We start from the raw sequence: 19,875 nt of genomic DNA, 5'->3' as shown, positions 1-19,875 counted from the left end.
TATTTATTTATTTATTTTTGAGACAGAATCTCACTGTGTCGCCTAGGCTGGAGTTCAGTAGCACAATCTTGGCTCTCTGCAACCTCCGCCTCCCAGGTTCAAGTGATTCTCCTGCCTCAGCCTCACAAATAGCTGGGATTACAGGTATGTGCTACCACACCGTGCTAGTTTTTGCATTTTTAGTAGAAATGGGGTTTTGCCACGTTGGCCAGGCTTGTCTCGAACTCCTGACCTGAGAAGATCTGCCCACCTCAGCCTCCCAAAGTGCTGAGATTACAAGACATGAGCCACCTTGCCTGGCCTAAACATGCAATTGTTTTTCTAATGCAGTTTGTTCAGCAAGAAAAACAACAAAGGGAATGTCAATATGCATATAAATAACCCTTACCAACTGTTCTGAATTGCAAGTTAGGGGATATCTTGGTTAGTGAATACTCACGTCAGAGTTGGATGTGTGTGTGGTTTTTGTTTGTTTTGTTTTTTGGGAGTGGCCTGTTTTATTAACTATAAGAAGATCAAATATGTTGAAAAGTTAATATTATTTCTCAATACACTTCGTGTACAAACCCCCCAAAAAACACTCTATAGCTTTTACTAGGCTCTCACATTGTTAGAATCTCCTTAGCAGTTCTCAAATTTGGGTGTATATTAAAATCTTGGAGGTCTTGTTAAACTACAGATTACTGGGACCCACTAGACACACTGCTATAGACGGAATGTTTGCATTCCCACAAGATTCATATGCTGAATCCTGACTCCCAATATGATGATACTTGGATGTGGGGCCTTTGGGAAGTAACTAGGTCATGAGATTGAAGCCCTCATAAATGAGATTAGTGCCCTTTTAAAAGAGGCTCAAGAGAGACCTATGCCCCTACTACCACATGAGGACACAGAAGATGCCATCTATGGAGCAGAAAGCAGGCCCTCATCAGACAACAAATCTGCTGGTGTCTTGATCTTGGACTTGTCAGCATCCAAAACTGTGAGAAATAAGTTTCTGCTGTTTATGAGCCACCCAGTCCATAGTATTTTGCTATAGCAGCCCAGATGGAACTAAGACACCCACCCTCAGAGTTTCTAATTTAGTAGGTCTGGGACAGCTCAAGAATTTGCATTTCTAACAAGTTCCCAGGCAATGTTAATGGCACTGATCTTGGAACCATGTTTTGAAATTTGCCGTCCTACAATACCAGTGCTGTACTGTCTTCTTCCACACCTATTTTGAGATAATAGACTCCAGTTGGTGTCGGATGTTATGAAGAGCTGTGTGTTATGTTAAATTTCCACCAAGTGGGAATACAGAAGAACTGAAACACCAAGCACATCATCAAAAGTTGCCTTCTCAAAAAGCAACAGTGAAGTTTTATTTTCATCTTGGTTTAATTATTTTTTTAAGAGGCAATATTTCACTCTCACCCTAGTTAGAGTGCAATGGTGTGATCATGGCTCACTGCAGCCTCAACCTCCTGGGCTCAACTGATCCTCCTGCCTCAACCTTGTAAGTAGCTAGGACTACAGGTGCATCCCACCATGCCCAGCTAATTAAATTAAATTTTTTTTTTTTGTAGAGATGTGATCCCGCTATGTTACCCAGACTGGTCTTGAACTCTTGGCCTCAGGTGCTCCTCCTGCCTTGATCTCCCAAAGTGCTGAGATTACAGGCATGAACCACTGAATCTGACCTAATGATTTCTTGCATCATTTTTCTTAAACTTCAGAAACAACTTGTAAAGAAGACAAGTATGAGACTATTTTTACCATATGACTTTATGATAAAAATTAAGACAAATTTAAACCAGTTTCTGGTTTAATAATAATTCAATACTTCACTTTTTTCAACTTATGAAAGACCAAATAGTTTTAATTTAGCTTTAAATGTCATTGATTTGATAGAGTATTCGTGAGACATCCTTCTAGGGATAAAAATATTAGAAGAAAATATACTATCAAATAGACTGGTCTAATTTTCTGTTTTCAAGATAAATGAATTATGGCTGACACTGTGTTTTATTATAATATACAATTGGAGTTTTCTGATGTGAGCCTTAGTGATTACTATCATTCAGCTTTCTTCAAAAACCTAGGCATCTCATTAGAATTCTGATCATTAGAATTCTGCAGCTGGAGAAGGATCATGTATTTCACAGGACTCCTTAGATTAATGACAAGAAATGTCTGGTAGTGACCCGTGAATGGAAAGCAGGAATCTTTCAAAAAAGTTCTTCAAATGTATAAACCAATCTTTTTTAGAGTATGTTTTTTAGAGTATTTTTAGAGTATTTTTTAAAATCCTTATGGTAAAGATCTACTTGGTTATACATTGTTTCCCTTCATCTATAGTTTCAGCCTCACTCAATATTCTGAGTTCAGTCCTGGCTTTTATCTGGAGGTATTTAAACCCCCTGAAGGAGAAGGCAGGGTGGCAGTTTCACCTTGCTGAATTTGCTGACTAACTAGTTGTAGTTGTATGTCCAAATTCCATTACCTAGGCTTTCGTCTTTTAATCAAATCCTAAATTAAAACCAAGTCCTAATAAATGGATTCCTGACCTACCACGTGTTATCTGGTTGCCTTTACAGAACCCCAGTTCCTCCATGTTTAGGGCCTTATGTGATCCCCAAGTCTTTCAAGAAATATAGTCCCAACTCCTTCCTCACAGTCTGGCATCTTACCCTGTACTTTGAAACCTTTTGCTTGCCCATTGGAGATTCCAGTGTATCTCTCCCTGGTTGATCATCATAATCAATATTTGTATAGGACTTTACCTTTAACAAACCACCTTAATCTTTTTATACATTCTCTTATTTGATCATCAAAAATTATCAGGTGAGCATGGTGGTCACATTTTAATTTAATTCAATAATTTAATTACAGAAAATCTAAGACTGAGAAGGATTAAGTAAACTGCCCAGGATCCTAGAGCTAGTAAATAATTGATAATTAGGGGAGATCAGGTCTTCTGAGCATTAATTTGGTGTTTTTCTTGCCCCGCTTTTGTGCCAGACTTCCCTGTAATTCCGGCATGCTCTTCTACCTGAACTTCTTTCTACTGCATTCTGTTGGGACCTTCTTGAGGACAGTCTGCTCTTCAAAGCAAACTTGGTCTCACCCATTTTGCCTATCCTCCTGCTCAATATTCTTGGGGGGAAAAAAAAAAAGCTTTTATTGTTTTTAAAAATATATCTGAATCAAATGAAAGTACAGTCACAAAAGATACATAATTTGAGACTAGGAACAACAAGTTTATCTCATAATTAAGGACCCTGGCCCATGGAAAACCTTATTTTATTTAATTCTGTCATCATAATCACTGTCATTATGTTTCAACCCTGAATACATTAGTTGCCAGTTGTTGAAACATTGGTAAAGTGGAACTACAGGCTCAGTAGCCAATACGTTGGTTTGGCAGTATACTTATTCTTGATGAGTTCATCATCCAGATAGGCATGGGGCATGGCCTTGGTGTTATTGCCTGGTACACCTCTGACCTTTAATTTTAGTGCCTTCTCTTCAACAACAAGGGGTATGCAACCCCTTGTTGTAAGATCTTATCTTAAAGAACTACAGTACTTCCTAAATCAATAGTAGGAAAGTCCTTCTAGGATGACATATTTGTCAAGGTTCTGCAGAGAAACAGAACCAATCGGGTGTGTTGTATATGTGTACAGAGAGAGCAAGAGGCAGAGATTTCTCATAAGAAGTTGGTTCACATGATTATGAAGGCTGAGAAGTCCCAATATCTTCAGTTGGTAAGATGGAAATACAAGAGGGCCAATGTATAGTTTCAGTGTGAGAACCAGTAGATCTGACAGTGTAAGTTCCAGTTTGAAAGCTGGAAGAACAGAGACTCAAGAAGAGCCAATGTTTTAGTCAGAGTCCAAAGACCAGAAAAGACTGATGTCCCAGCTCTAAGGAGTCAGGCAGGAGGAGTTCCTTCTTATTCTCAGGACATCAGCCTTTTTGTCCTATTCAGATTTTTTGATTGGATAAGGTCTACCCATATTAGCGAAACCAATCTGCTTTACTCAGTTTACCAATTTGAATGTTAATATTGTACAGAAACACCCTCACACATACACCGAGAATAATGTTTGACCTAATATTTGAGCATTCTGTGGCCCACTCAAGTCAAGACAAAAATTTAACTATCGCAGATGATAACATTTAGGATCTTTATATAGGGAAAATGTTCTATTTTACTTTCGATCTCCTTTCTTTTTTACCTTTCTTGAGAAAAGCTCAACTGCGTTCTCCCCATGCTCTCCTCCCTTCCAGTGCTTCCCTAAAAATTAGTTATTCTAAGATGAGAGTGGACCTCTCCTACAAATCTGACAGTTGTTTTTCAGTTTTTACCTCTTTCGTTTTCTACTGTAATATTGCACCCTTGGGATAATTATTTAACCCCTCTAAGTGTCAAGTTTTAATTTTTCAAATGGCAAGACCTGTTGCTAATAGGTGTTCTTAGTAACAAAGTATTTTATTTATTTATTTATTTATTTATTTAGTTAGTTAGTTAGTTAGTTATTTAGAGACGGAGTCTTGCTCTGTCACCCAGGCTGGAGTGCAGTGGCACGATCTTGGCTCACTGCAAGCTCCGCCTCCCAGGTTCACGCCATTCCCCTGCCTCAGCCTGTAGTCCCCACGCTTGGCTAATTTTTTTGTATTTTTTTAGTAGAGACGGGGTTTCACCATGTTAGCTAGGATGGTCTCAATCTCCTGACCTCGTGATTCACCTTTATTTTAATAATATTTTAGAAATAGTCTCCCTTACCTACATTATTCCAGCATATCAGAGGTTATTTACCTTGGAGACCTGCTGCAAATATGGGTATGGCCCAGCATGAGATTTACACCCTCTCCCACAGAGTTTCAAGAGCCAGTGAGAACTCACCAGATGCCACAGGAACCATGACACTTTCCAATGCACAGGTCACTCTCTTGGGACGCAGCCATTCAAACACACCCTATCCTTCACAAAGGAAAGAGAACTCTTTCTGGGGTCCCACCGGCTTCTCTAGTATCCGTCATGTTAGGTCAAAACTTCTCATTTCTCTGTTGTATTGTGGTTACCACCTGCCTGAAATTTTTGGTCTCATTCTCCCTCATTCATGAGTTCTGTCCTGCATCTTACTACCCATTCAATCTTTGTAAAATACCACTAGTTTTAAGCCAAATTTTGCTGAAAAGCCTTCAATAGTTCCCAATAACTTACAGCAATAATTCTCAAATTTTGCTTCACTGAACCCCACGATAGTGCTCATCTTGAGGTCAACACTTCTTGAACCAGAACAGCTGCTCCATGCTCTACTTACCGTATTCAATTTTTCCTATGGTTTCTTGAATACATTAAATACAGTTATAATAACTATCGTAATGTTTTTATCTACTCATTCCATCATCTGTATCATTTCTAGGTCCATTTTGATTGGACTTTTCTTCTCATTTAAGCTGTATTTTTCTGCTTCTTTGAATGGGTGGTAATTTTTAAAGTATTTTTTAGAGCAATTTTAGGTTCACAGCAAAATTGAGAGGAAAGTACAGAGATTTTCCATATACCTCCTGCCCCCACACATGCATAGCCTCACCCATTATCAACATCTCCACCAGATTATGCTTGTTATAATTGATGAACCTACGTTGACATATTATTATCACTCAAAGTCCATAATTCACATTAGGGTTCACTCTTGGTATTGAACATCCTATGGGTCTAGACAAATCTATTCACCACTATAGTGTCACTCAGAAAATTTCACTGCTCTAAAAAATCCCCTGTGCTCCACCTATTTATCTCTCCCTCTTCACAACTGCCTGGAAATCACTGATATTTTCACTGTCTCCATGTTTTGCCTTTTCAAGAATGTCATACAGTTGTCAAACAGTATATAGTCTTTTCTGCCTGATAATTTTTAATTAGATGCCAGACATTGTGAATTCTAGCTTGCTAGGTCGTAGATATATTTGTGTTCCTATAAATATCTTTGAGCTTTGTTCTAAGTTGCAGTTAAGTTACTTGGAAACTGATTCTTTCCATTTGGATTTTTAAGCTTTGCTAGAAAGGACAAGAGCGGTGTTTATTCTATGGCTAATCTCCACTATTGACATGAAACCCTTGTGAATACACTTCCTGATTCCCCGTGAAGTATGAAGTTTTCCACTCTGGCTTGTAGGAACAAAAACTATTTCTAAAGGGCTCCGAGGACTTCTCTTCTAATTTATTTGGGTGGTCCTTTCCTCATACACATGCACAGATCACTACTGATGACTTGATAAGGATCCTCTGCAGTTCTCCAGAGCTCTCTCTGAGCAGCTCTCTCCTTTCCAGTACTCTGCTCTATAAACTCTAGCCATCTTGGCCACTACAGACTGCTAGCTTCATCTCCTTAACTCAAAGAGGTTGCTGGTCATGGTCTGAAAACTCCCTGTGTTATGTCCTGGAAACTCCCCAAGCTGAGGCAGTCATCCGGCTCACCTTGTTTGCTCCCCTCTTTCAGGCATCATTGTCCTTTTTGTTTGTTAATCAATTACTGAAACCCATTGTATCATATGTTCTGTGCCTTTTTTTTTTTAAGTTGTTTTAGGTAGGAGGATAAATCTACTCTGTTTTCCCACCTTGTTGGAAGCAAATGTCTCCGTCAAGAGACCTACATTGGAGTTTGTTTGAAAAATGTGTTTTGCCTTAAAAGAATGTTTTGAAATATAGAATAAAATCTAAACTCCTTAGTGAGACAGCCAAAGCCTTCCACTGCTCTCAGTCTGAATTTTGAAATTATTTTCCTGTTCCAAGCACAGTGACTAAATGTATCTTGCATGTTTCCACCTCTTAATTCACAGATTTCCCATGCTGTCAACATAATGTTGCCTTCCTGGCTGTTGTTCTCTCATCTGATCCTCGGTTTAGGTCATTCTTACTTCATATGATCATTTTAATTGTATTTACCTCATCTTACCAAAAAGATCATATGCTCTTTTAGGATAAGAACTATGTCTAATACCTTTATTTTTTTCCTGAAAGGCTTAGCACAAATACTGGGCAGTGAGTGGACTCCCAACATATGTTTGTAATTTGTCTAACAGAATGCTGAATAGCCTGACAGTAGGAGCCTAGAATTTTATTCTTGCTGGTCTTAATCAACAGCACACCAATTACTATGTGGTAGTATAAAAATAGGCTATGATGTAATTTCTGAGTGATCATTATAATGACATAAATGTAGCCAGCCTGCTTTTTAAAAATCCAGATGGTAAAACACTTCATGTGATTTCATTCTGTGTGCTCTTGTGTCCAGTTCACAACATACAACTTCTCACTTCCCTTTTCTCAGACACCAAGGGTCATGGTGCTGAAATTTTCCACCAAATTTCCTCTCTGTACTTAGTGGGATGGAGTATGACATGTCACCTTCTCAATTTTTGCTGATACCAAAGTTGCCTGAATTCTAATTATTTACTGAGAGTAGTTTTCTCTGGGACCAACTCCGAGGCAAAAACTCAGAATAGTTAAGAGCACAGTCTATAGTGTCAGACTGTATAAGTCTGAGTACTGGTTCTGCTGAGTATTAATTAGCACTGTGACCTTGTGCAGTCATCTCTCTTTTCCAAGCCTTGATTCCTCATCTACAAACAGAAGACAATAATAGTACCCAGCACATAGAGTCCTGTGTAAACACAAGAACTTAGATCATCTTTCTGCACACTCAGTGGGAGTTTACTGCTTTTGGATTGAATTGAGATACATCCTCATACACCTAGATGAGGTCATTGCTTTTAAAGACAAAATTCCTTATCAAACTATTTAAAACCCATGGCAGAGTGCAAAAAAACCCAACCATCATCCAGATTTTAGTGTGTCTGTAATCTCAACTGTTTTACCAAGAAGAATATTCCAAGAAGTTTAAGATCCAAAGAAACTCATCATACCTTATGCCTGCCTATTAGTTTCCCATGATATGGCCATTCTTTATTATTAAGAAACTGAATCAAATTCTACTTATATATACCTCCAATATAATTACAATTATTTTGCAATAATTTTTTTTTATCTGTTCTGGGTACTCTAGCCATCTTGGCCACTACACACTGCTAGCTTCATCTCCTTAACTCAAAGAGGTTGCTTATCTGTTCTGGGTACTCTTCTTACAGATATTATTGTATTTAAAATGAAAACCTTATGAGGTAGACTGCTATGGTTTGAATATGTGTCCCCTTCAAAACTCATGTTGAAATTTAATTGCCATTGTTACAGTATTAAGAGGTAATTAGGTCATGAGGGCTTCACCCTCGTTAATGGATTAATACTGTTATAAGGAAGTGGGTTCTTATAAAAAGTTGAGTTCCCCCTCCACCTTTTTCTCAGTCCCCCAACAATGGATAATTATGCAAGAAGGCCCTCACCAGATACAGACTCCTCAACCTTGAACTTCCCAGTTTCCAAAACTGTAAGGAATAAATTTCTGTTTTCTGTAAATTATTCAGTCTGTGGTGTTTTGATATAGCAGCACAAAACAGACTAAGATGAAGGCATAGTATGGATGAGAAAACTATAGCCCAGAGAGAATAAAGAATTGCTCAGCATCACCTAGTTAGACAAGAACAGAGTTATGATTCACACTCAGGCAGCCTTACTTCAGAGCCCACTCTTAACCTCTAAGCTCCTTGATAAGCCATAAGATTTTGTCTCTGGTGACATATTTTTCAAACCTAAAATTGATCTGACTAGTGTAGATACTGAGAAATTCAGAGACATGGTCAACACAAAATAGGAGTCATGGAAATGCATTGCAAATAACTTCTTAGGGGTGAGATAGGAGATGATTTTTTAAAAAAGTAATTAAACTCTATTAGAATAACATAAATTATCTCATAAAACATATAACTGTCTACAGCTGAGAGTCCTTTACAATGAGAGGTGGTGAAGGATGTTTTCAGGCAGACCTGAAAAGTGCATGGGAGGAGCAAGATTTGCCTCTCCTGGACTATGGAGAAGGGCTGGGGAAGGCCAGTGTCTGGGTCACCAGAGAAAGGTTAATTGAGGTTGCTCTGTAGGGCTGGCTGGGTAGGCATCTCATGAGAATTCAGTAATCCCTGGTGGCTAAACAGAATCCTCCTGCTTGCTTACTGTGGTGGAAAATTCCTCCAGTCTAGCACAGTAGTTCTCAAAGTGAGATCCCCCAGACAAGTAGCATCAACAGGGAGCTTGTTCACACACAACTTCTCAGGCTCCATCCCAGATCTACTGAATCAGAAACTCTGAGAGTGGCCCATGGCAATCTGCTTTTTAACAAACCCTCTAAATAATTCTGATGCATACTACATTTTAAGAACAACTGCAAGCAGAACACTTTTTGAGCTCTACAAGTAGAAATAAGAATATTAAAATGTAAGAACATAGTTGAGAGCTCTTCAAAGTGGATTAGATACAGATAAATGTAAATTAATTTTAACTCACTGTGTTCGATTTGTTTTCCAATCTTTTTGATGGAAATAAGTCAACCCAAACCTCAGTCCTCACCCTTTTCCTCAGTCACGTACAGGACTCATGTTCATTAAAGTCAAGGCTTAACAAGTCTTGCAACATCGATCAGATGGCCTGCAGTTTATGACCAAGTGTCAGCCAGACCCTTCCACTGGAGAAAATATGTGAATGATGGCAAGTAGTAAGTGTTAATGGATGGATATTTTAAAATCTATTCTAATTTATACTTTTTAAAATGAAAATCACTGGAAAACATCAGAATGCATTTATTATTGGCCTGTTTCAAGTAACTGTCAGGCGTCTTAACACAGATCTGACTTCCGCTCTAGAGCACAAGCTCCCTGAGGGCAGGGACCTTCCTTATTCACGAGTGCTCACTCTGTGACAGGCTTAATAAACAGATCATGAGCTGAACAGACTGGAAACCTATGAATAGATCAGAGAGCATTACCCTCACAAGTGAGAGAACAGAAATAGAAAAAGGAAGCAAACAGGAAAACGGAACAGGGAAAATAAATTTCAGAGTTGACAACTTTATCTTCTTCAGTTTAGTGAAGACTAATAGAAACTCTATGTGGAAGTTATGCCTCACAGCTGGAAAATTAGGTAGCTCTAATTTGCATAAGTTGTCATTTTAATGTACTTGTTGGTGGCATGAATTGATTAATAAAGTGCTGCATGGTGAGTTTGTTTATTGAAGCATCACTGTATAAGAGTCTAGCTTTATTGGCCCATTTGGCACATTTGAGTTCAGTTTCAATCATGAGGGAAGAAGTCATCCTTCTGAATGACAGACCCGGGAGTTTTCACAGATATTGGGATTGTAAATGAGAAGCTCAGAACAGGATATTTCTTCCTTTTTCTTTTTTTCCATATCACTGCTAGATATGACCAAAACATAAAATCAAAGATGTTTGTTTGCCTACTGTATGCCCTTAATTCTAATTCCAGACCATTTATTTAATAATACAGATAATGTATTTCAAAATTAGAGATCTGATTTGCTCAAAAAGTCTGCATTATTTTTAAAATATAGCACACATCAGTGAAATATATTTTGAAATTTATTGCTCGGGTCCAAACAGCAGATAGATAACAACCCATGTTATAAGTCATGGTATCTGCTTTGTCTCCACCATTACCTGTTAAAGATAAAATGTATTACATTTTTTTCAATGTGTAATCTTATTAAAAATAGGCGAGGCATGAGAGCATCTAAACAGAAGTTACTCCTTTGAATACAGCCACTCATTAAAAAACACCCAGTAGCATTAATTCTTCTAGCTGGAAAGTGTTTTTGGCCCAGTTGATTCTTTCATTTATCATTTTACCAGGTTCACGAGAGAAGTTCCTAGATTGCTAAGACCATCACACGTGTCAGATAAGCAATTAATGAAACTGAGCAATGCAGTGTGCTGGGTCATTCTGGCTGACAGAAATTTTCCAAATAAGTAGGCATTATCTGCTAAAACATCTGTACCCATGTAGCTAAAGAAGATTATTACTGGAGAGTGATTGTGTTGGAAAAGAGAAGTTAAGGTAAATAAATGAGCTCTAGAAAAATATTGAAAGTGAGTTCATTCATTTATTCATCACTATTTATCTGTTTTATTTAGAGTAGTATAACATCTTCACAAAATCATTTTACCCCAAATCGTTAGTTTTAAAATGTGTCAGCTAATTACTATTTTGAAGTAATTGCAGTGACCAATATCCATTTTCCCCATCTTCTAAAGATTGGAACCCCCAATCTTTAGCTGAAATTAACACAGTTTAATAGACTTTCTACAGTAGTGGCCAGGGAAACATAAGCATCCTTTGCAACTATGTGTAACTATGTAATTCAGTTCTTGATAGTGTGATATGAATGGAAGGGCAGACAATTTCTGGGAAGAATCCTTAAAGGACATGGCTCTTCTTTTCTTCTTCTTCTTTCTTCCCAAGTGTAAATGAACAATACGGCTGAGTCTCTAGCAGAATATTGAATCATGCCTTGACCTGGGGAATGAAAGCCATGAACAGTAGATCATCAAGACAGAAGAAACCTGATCCCTTACACTGGGATATACATAGGAGCCCTGGATTAACTCCTTCCAGACTTCATGAGAGAAATAAACTTCTGCTGTATTTAAGTCATTGTTATTTTGAGGTTTTTCTGTTTCTAACTACTCTACTTACAAAGGGCAATTTTGTTATTGTTTTTGTTACCCTTGGCAACTAATACCAGGACTACCAAGAAATACTGACTAAATATAACTGTTTATAATCCTCCAAAGCTGGACCAAAAAAATGTTGTTATAAAAAGAAAGGATAGGCATATTTAACTGTATAAAAATATAAGACAAAAGTTACCATAAGTGAATTCAAAAGAAAAATGATAAATTTGGTAAATTAAATTAATAATAAAAGACATAGGATTAGCACACAAAATGTACAAAGAACAATTGCAAATTGAAAAGAAAAAGCAAATACTCCCATAGAAAAGCAGACAAAATAAACAAAATAAAAAGTAGACAGAACAAACAACTCAGACAAGAACTAATCCAAATGAGTATTTGAAAAGATGTTCAAATTCTTTAACAGAGAAATGAAATTAAACTAACAATGAAATATTACATTATACCTATTGGATTGTCAAAAAGTTATAAAGAATGAAAAGGCCTATTACTCTCAGTAATGCAGGAAAAAGTGTTTTCATATATGACTGGTGAAACTGTTAATTGTTACTGCCTTTTTGGAAAACAATCTGGCAATATCTATTAGAATTTTAAATGTGTATTTTCTTTGACTTAACATTCCCACTCCTAGGACATTTTCTTAAATAAATAAAATCATGAGTAATGACACACGTACAAGGATGCTGATTACATTTTTTATAATGGCAAAAAAACCCTCTGGAAATGTCAATAGGGGAATTGCTGAATAAATCATGATACATTTGGCATGATATGAAATATCATAGAATCATTAAAACAATGCATTTGAGTTGTAGCAGTTGATTTGGCAGATTTTCAATGAGGTATTATTGAGTGAGAAGAATTAGGACATGGAGGCCTGTATATAATTGATCTTATTTTGTTAAATGACCCACAACACTATGCCATGTGTCTGTATGTTTGTTTACCTGAGCACATAAGCACGGAATTAAATCAGAATTAAAGAGCACATCCTAAATTGTTAATCTGGATTATGTGTGGGGTGAGTAAAAGCAAGAAGGATAATGTGAGTGGAAGGGTAAGAGAATCCAAGATCTAATATGGGCTGTAGCAAGAGGACAAAAGGCAAGCAAAAAAACCCCAAGCTTTATGACATGTTTAACTTCTTGATATCTAAAATTATATGTTATTTATATATGTGTAGGAGTTTATTATATATGTTTGTATACAAAAACATATACATAATTATTTGATGTTTTTGGAGGTTTGATTTTTTTATTTGACAAATAATAATTGTATACATTTACAGGGCATACTGTAATGTTTCAGTATGATATATACCTAATTCTGACCTTAGTTTATACGCAGAAATACTGACCATCACTTTATTTTATTTTAAGATAATATTTATTGCACAAAATGATATTTCCATTATAGAAAGAGAGGAGTAGAAAATACAGAGTTGCAAAATAATTTTTAAAAGAATCCATAATCCCACCATCCATAGAGAGCCAATTTGGAACTTTTATTATGCATAAATCTTAAATATACTGTAAATACTGTTTTATAATTCATTCTCATTTAAATATCACAAACATCTTTAATAATGAATTCTCCTTCTCAGAAGCATATGATCTTACATTCTAACAAATATGAAACTATCACTTTATATCCACATATCAAGTGCTTTCGCAAATGTTCTCATTCTCAAATCACACCAACAAAATGGGGAAAGGAAGAAGATGAGCGCGTTGGAAGTGAGGGGATTTTTTCCTTCGTTTGTAAATCTGTAGCAAATATGCGTGGAAGATGCCCTCTTTTCCTCCATCCATCACCTAATACATTCTAACATGTTTTATGATATCAACCCTTCTATTTAGAACAGGAAGGAATAACGGATGTTTTAAATTGTGTCTCAAAACACCATCATATGAATTATTTGGCTCTCAAATAGTTCTGTAACATCTGTGTAGTAAATGCTACAAAACATTTCCTCTTTAGCAATTATTAATCAATTAGTAAGATTTCAGATTTGACTTTTGGTTCTTTGAATTACAGTACTAGATCAACTACATGTGAAGTAGAACAACTTGTGGTCGTCAATATGCAAGAAATCTTCAAAGGGGCTTCTGTGCTGGGAATAGTTACTTTAATTTTGTAGTCAAGTCGATTATCCATAGATTCTATGGGATTCAATCATTTGAATATAGCAACTATTGACAGAGCTTATTCTCACTTGATTGTTTTAAAATACACCACTTACTTTACATTAAGACCCTTGTTTTGATCCCTATTCTCTGTTCAGCCCAGAGAAGAAGTAACACTGTTTCACATTCCTGGGGTTATATTTATGATGCCCCAGGCAAAATTTGAATCTCCAGGGTCACCACACCTATCTACCCTTTAGATTTGTCAACTATCAAATAGCCACTAAGCCACATCAGAATCTCCCTGATCATGCCTCATGCCCTTTCTTGGATTTTTTTTTTTTTTTTTTTTGTAGACAGAACCACAATTCCCCTCCGTCTTTCTACCATCTTCACTACATACATCTCCTCTTGCTCCCCACCACCTGCCCTCAGAGTCTACAGGTGCATGTCTCTCCCAGCCTTTCAAAAATGGAAACAGGCTTATTACTTTTAACAGTTGTCTCTCATTTATTTCAAACTAAACCCCTCTTAAAACCAGTCTTGTTAGTTTCTTCCACAACTGAACATCTTGAATCCTCAGAGCTCCTTGAAATGCAAGTTAAACTGTTTTTTTCTGCTTTATCTGAACTGAATCTTTTACAAATGTCTGAACGCACCACCACACCCTTTTACTCAGGCCCCAAGCACACCTGAAAATGGCTTGCAGTCTCCCAAAGTCCAAGTAGGGTGCTTTAATGTTCGTTTCCTGCGAACAAAAAGCCAACCAGGGTGCTATATCTATTGCTTCATCTCATGTTGCCTGGGATTTCTGTGAGGTTACTGGTGACTTCAGTTTACCCATTTACAATCACTGGAGATTCTAATTAAATCGCATTCCTGTAAGAAGCAACAAAGATCATCTCAATTAGGCTGCCGTATTGATTCATTTTGATAAAATTGATTGGGTATAATTATACAGTACTTGCTTCAGCATTTATTATTAGTTTACCTCTGCCCTCAATGCTGTTGTAATAGGCTTCAGCAGAGGTGTCTCTCTATTATCTTTTATTCCTTAGTGGGAAATGGTTAATAAATTGGTTCTGGGAAAGAGTTATGCAGAACTGACCCATGAGTGGTGAGAACTGATTGCATGAACGGTTTCCTATAACTCAAAGAGTTTCCTTTTTTTTTTTTTTTTAACATAATTTCCCAAAAGTCATTTTAAAAATAGTTCAGAAACTCTTTGCTCCAGAGAGACATTTTCAGGTTTTGTAAAAAGCTTATAAGTCCTAAGAAAGTAATGCAAAGTCAAGGGCCGACTGGCTAATCTCCCGTTTTGTAGCAATCAGTTAGCTGTTTGCTTCACCTAGACACTCAGTAAAAGAAAATTTTCTCAATGTTGAAAGAGGCAAATAGAAACACATTTCCTTGGATAGACAAGACACTTTTAAAAATTACACTTTTGTGGTGGTGGGGAGGGGAAGAAATTAAAGAACCATATGAGATGCATGAGGTAAAAATTGTATATTATAATTATTACAAGAATAGATTTTGAAGCTCAACATCTAGGCTCAAATCTTGTCTCCCAAAATGACTAGCTATGACCTCTCCCTTTGTTTCCACATCTGTAAAATGGGAATAATAAAACCTATCTTATAAGGTTGTTAGGAGGCTTATATGAATTCATATATGCAAATTGATTGGAACAATCCCTTGGAACATAATACACCCTTAATAAATACTCTTTCCTAGTGTTCTTAGAATAGCCTAAATAAATAGTAGATATCTATGGTTAACATTTTCTTGGCAATATGGAGCATGTTGAGACCCTTCACTTAATTGCTCCAAATCCCTGGAGAGAGAGCAGTGAGCTCAAGGCTCCAAAACTGATGCCACCAGAGAGGGTGTTGCTGCTTCTCTTATTAATATTGTCTAATCCTATTATGTAGCAAGCATTTGGGGAATGAGTTAAATTAGTCTGCAGATTTTGGTTATAGAAATGGAATCGTTTTCTGGCATCTCATACCCTTGCCTCAGAGACATTTGGGGTGCCAAATCCAGATCCAAGGGTTCAGCTTCTTAAAAACCAGTAGATAAATTTAGAAACAATGCAAAATTGACTGAAGTTGTCACCCTTGACCTTGACAAGAGCATATAAAGTCTTGACTCAGCACTGGTCTGCCCATTTCTTTTGATCTTTCCAAGGTAGGTTTCTATCTCTTGCTTTTCCACCAATATATTGAATGGTGGGTATTAAAAACAATTTGCTATTTTTACTGATAGTTTTCGCATGGGGGTTGTTATATGAAACCAAATATTTTAAGAAAAAGATGATGTGTTCATAGAATAGAATAGTTGCTCTGAGGTGAGAATTTTAACAGCAATTTGTTTTACTTTTGGTAAAATCTTTTGGAGAATGTATGTCTATTATTTTACTTACCATACTGAAAAGTGTATTGACAAATCTTGGTCCCTGCTAGACTTGAATCTTGAAACAGAAGTCGCATCTTAATTATTCTAGTATCCCAAGAATTTTGACAATTCCTGGCGTTTACTGAATGTTCAAAAAATTGTTATATTTAATTGAACTGGAATACATAATATTCTCGTTTTATTTTAGACAAGTGTATCTATTATGCAAAGATGTTGACTACAATTGTACTAGGTTAAAACTCATAATTATTCTGAGTTAAGAACATTCAGAAAATATGAAACCAATAAATCAATGAAAATAATGCAATTAATACCTTGAATGTATATATCATCTTTTAGAATCACTAAATATATTTAATGCATGTCTTTTGTGCTGAATAACAGCACCTGCAATTCTAAAGTAAATGTTACTCTATTATGCAGTTCATGGGTCACTGACTCTAAGGAATATTATCAGGACAGTGTTCCATTTGAGCTAATCTTTATTCCGTGACTGTGGTATTAACTAGTATTTTATGGGAGGGTATACTTGCCTTCAATTCTGAAGCACAAAAATATAGCCCTCGATATTAGTTTCCTTCAGTTCGTCTTCATAGATCTATTGTCAGTATTTTTCTCTCAACTCTGCTCAAAACTATCCATACTTTCAGTCTGCTCCGTTGTTATTGGTTGGTGAATGTGAGCCAATCATGTATTTTGCTGGACCCTGCATACTCACCTGTAAAATATGAAGCAGTGAGCCAGCTGATATTAAAGAACTTTCAGTTCTAAGACCCCATGGTTTCAAAAATCTTGGGGCAATACAATTCAGATGTATTGACTTAAATACTTTATTTAAAAAATAAACTACTTATTTAAATCTTTCCTTACCAGTCCGGTTTTCTTGATATGGTATACCAGTTGATTTTTATCCTTAGCATACTTCTTTTGAACCATAAATCTAAATTTTTCTCATCCAACTTAGAAATGAAGTGGTGATGCTTTTTAAACCAAGGACATGTTGCCTGTATGAACGTGTTGCATTTTGGTTAGATGCTTTTCTAACCAAGAACATCAGCCTCCTGGCTGGCTGGAGCTCAGCCAGGAGGAAGTATAGCATCATGCTTAAGAGCAAGGACTCAGGAGTCAGACTGATGGGTCTGCTCTATTTGTTGGTTCACTCCCTAAGTGTTTATTAAGGCTCTACCCAAAGAACTAGAGTCTTCTCTGAGTGCTGCAGACCTAGTCCTGCCCTCAGATTACTTATGTTTCATTAAGAAGATGGGCAATTAAACAAATAATAATAAAATAGCATGAACATTATCATAATGCAAGTAGCAAAGAAATCTAAGAACACATCTAGCTGACAGAACGAACCTAGAGAATACCTTCTTGTAGAAATGTTGCTTACTGAAGACTCAAAGGATGATTAAGAATTAGCCAGAGGAGGAGGAACAGGGCTGAATGTTCCCAGCAGGGGTCACATAACGTGTGAACATCCAGAGGTCAGAGAGTGCTGTTGGCATCTACTAGTAGTGCCCCAGCCAGGTCAGGCCTGAGGATGAGACAGCAAGAGAGATGAGGTGGGGGTGTCAGCCAAGCAAGAGGATGGAGAGCCCTATAGGATCTGTTAACATGTTGGACTTTTAACATAGGATGCGGTATGATTTTAAATAAGATAGTACGGTAACTGCATTTCTCTACTTGGGGGCCTCGTTCTGGATTGGCTGCTGTCAAGAGACTAAGTAAGAGAATACAGCAATAAACCCCCAGAAAAATGATGATGGCCTTGATCCAGATGTTGGCAGGGGTGACGAAAAGATGTAGATGGTTTTGAGTGATATTTAGAAAGAGTCAGCAGAGCTTGGCAATTGCTTGGGTGTAAAGGTGAACAAACTAGGAAACAAGAATGACTTTCATGTATCTGGATTTAAAACTAGAAATAACACTTGCTGGTTCTCTAAGACTCAGTGTTTTCATATAATAAAGGTTATTACATATATCCTTCATAGAGCTACTGTAAAGTTAAAAGAGTTATTATGTATAAAACACTTAACCTGGTTCCTAGTGTGTGATACACACTCAGAACTCAGATTTGCTTTTACTAAATAGTATATTGGCACTGTCTCCAAAGGTATTATTTCAGGGATGTTTGAGATTCCTTCCTTTAGGTTGTAAAATGTTATTCTTAAAAATACACATATAGCATTATGCCTCCTTGACCTGTATGACCCTGTACATTGCTCTAGCCTAGCACCTAGCATTTATCATATTGAATTATAGTCACTGATTTATATCTCTGTTGTCCATGTCCATTAGAGTGGAAACTTCTTGAGGTCTTATTACTCTTTTAATCCATAGATTCTAAGAGGACATACTTTAAAATGAATGCATGACAGAATTTAATCAGAAGGTGGCTGGGCGTAGTGGCTCACACCTGTAATCCCAGCACTTTGGGAGGTTGAGGTGAGTGGATCACTTGAGGTCAGTTCGAGACCAGCCTGGCCAACATTGTGAAACCTCATCTCTACTAAAAATATAAAAATTAGCCATGCATGGTGGTGGGCATCTGTAATCCCAGCTACTCGAGAGGCTGAGGCAGGAGAATCACTTGAACCCGGGAGGCAGAGGTTGCAGTGAGCTGAGATTGCACCATTGTACTCCAGCTGGGGCAACAAGAGCAAAATTCCATCTCAAAAAAAAAAAAAAGAATTTAATCAGAAGTTCTTCTCTGGATCAATAGCGAATAGATCAGTGCAAAGACCCAGCATTTTCATCAGAGATTGGGAGGTAGGAAAGTGTAGGAGAAGGCAGTTCTGGAAAGGATTAAAGAGCCAGCAAAAGCTGGGAGAGGGGAACTAGTGAAACGAGGGAGCAAAAGAGAAATGTCATTGATATTCACAATTTTTATTGTGGATGGACCTTTGATTAGTAAATGAACAACTGGGAAAGAGAATAAAAAGAAGAAGGGACCCCAGAAACCAGGGAATGTCAAATGCTGCAGAGAGGGTGAGTAGGATTAGAGACTGAAAAGCACCCAATTAAGATTTGTCTTTAGGAGATCATTAGAAGGAACAGTTTCTGTGGAGGTATGGGAAGAAAAGCCACTTCCCAGTGGGAGGGGAGTGGGGAACACAATCTAGGAGTGTAAACTGCATTGCCTGGAGACCTGCAGCTGTAATAATAATTACCCTTTGAAGTAAATGCTTTAAATAATCGATAATTTGTGCAATACTCTTGGTTTGTAATTCAACCTTTTAACATTCCTCTTTGAAGAAGATAAACCTGCCTAAAGCCCCTGCTTTTGTAGAGAAATAAGCTGCATATAAATAAATAAATTGCAGGTAGTATAGCTGGTTAAGGGGTGCTAGATTTGTGCCTAAAGACTAACCACATAAGATTTTCTATGGAGGAAACCTTGCTGAGTTAAGGCACATAACATGATTATTCCAGCAGCATGAACACTAGGAAGCATCAGCATCATTTTTCTACCCAGTAGTGTCCCTAATTAGGAGCATCTTGCAGCATTTCCCCAGATTTGTGGCATTCACTGGGCCTTGTAACTCAAATGTGTTTCATTTACTGCCTTAAGACATATGTTTCAGCTTGTTTGGGATCATTTAAGTGCTTGATAATTCTTCCCTTCAGCTGTTGACATCTGGATAAATCCATTCTCATTTTCAGGCATTGTCTCCAATTT

General features: G+C 37.1%; 1 protein-coding gene across 1 annotated transcript in view; it reads left to right on the top strand.

Annotated features, from left to right (window-relative positions):
• Window positions 1-19,163: 19,163 nt before the first annotated feature.
• The window catches only part of MYH15 (myosin, heavy chain 15), a 141,629-nt gene continuing 140,917 nt past the window's right edge, over window positions 19,164-19,875 (top strand). The window contains 1 exon segment of the mRNA XM_011995587.1: window positions 19,164-19,184. Coding sequence (XP_011850977.1) covers window positions 19,164-19,184 — 21 coding nt within the window.

Source organism: Mandrillus leucophaeus, unplaced genomic scaffold (genome assembly GCF_000951045.1).
Source record: "Mandrillus leucophaeus isolate KB7577 unplaced genomic scaffold, Mleu.le_1.0 Scaffold113, whole genome shotgun sequence".
NCBI classification, from domain to species: domain Eukaryota; kingdom Metazoa; phylum Chordata; class Mammalia; order Primates; family Cercopithecidae; genus Mandrillus; species Mandrillus leucophaeus.
The sequence above is the reverse complement of the archived record's forward strand: the minus strand, read 5'-3'. Positions and strand labels throughout refer to the sequence as shown.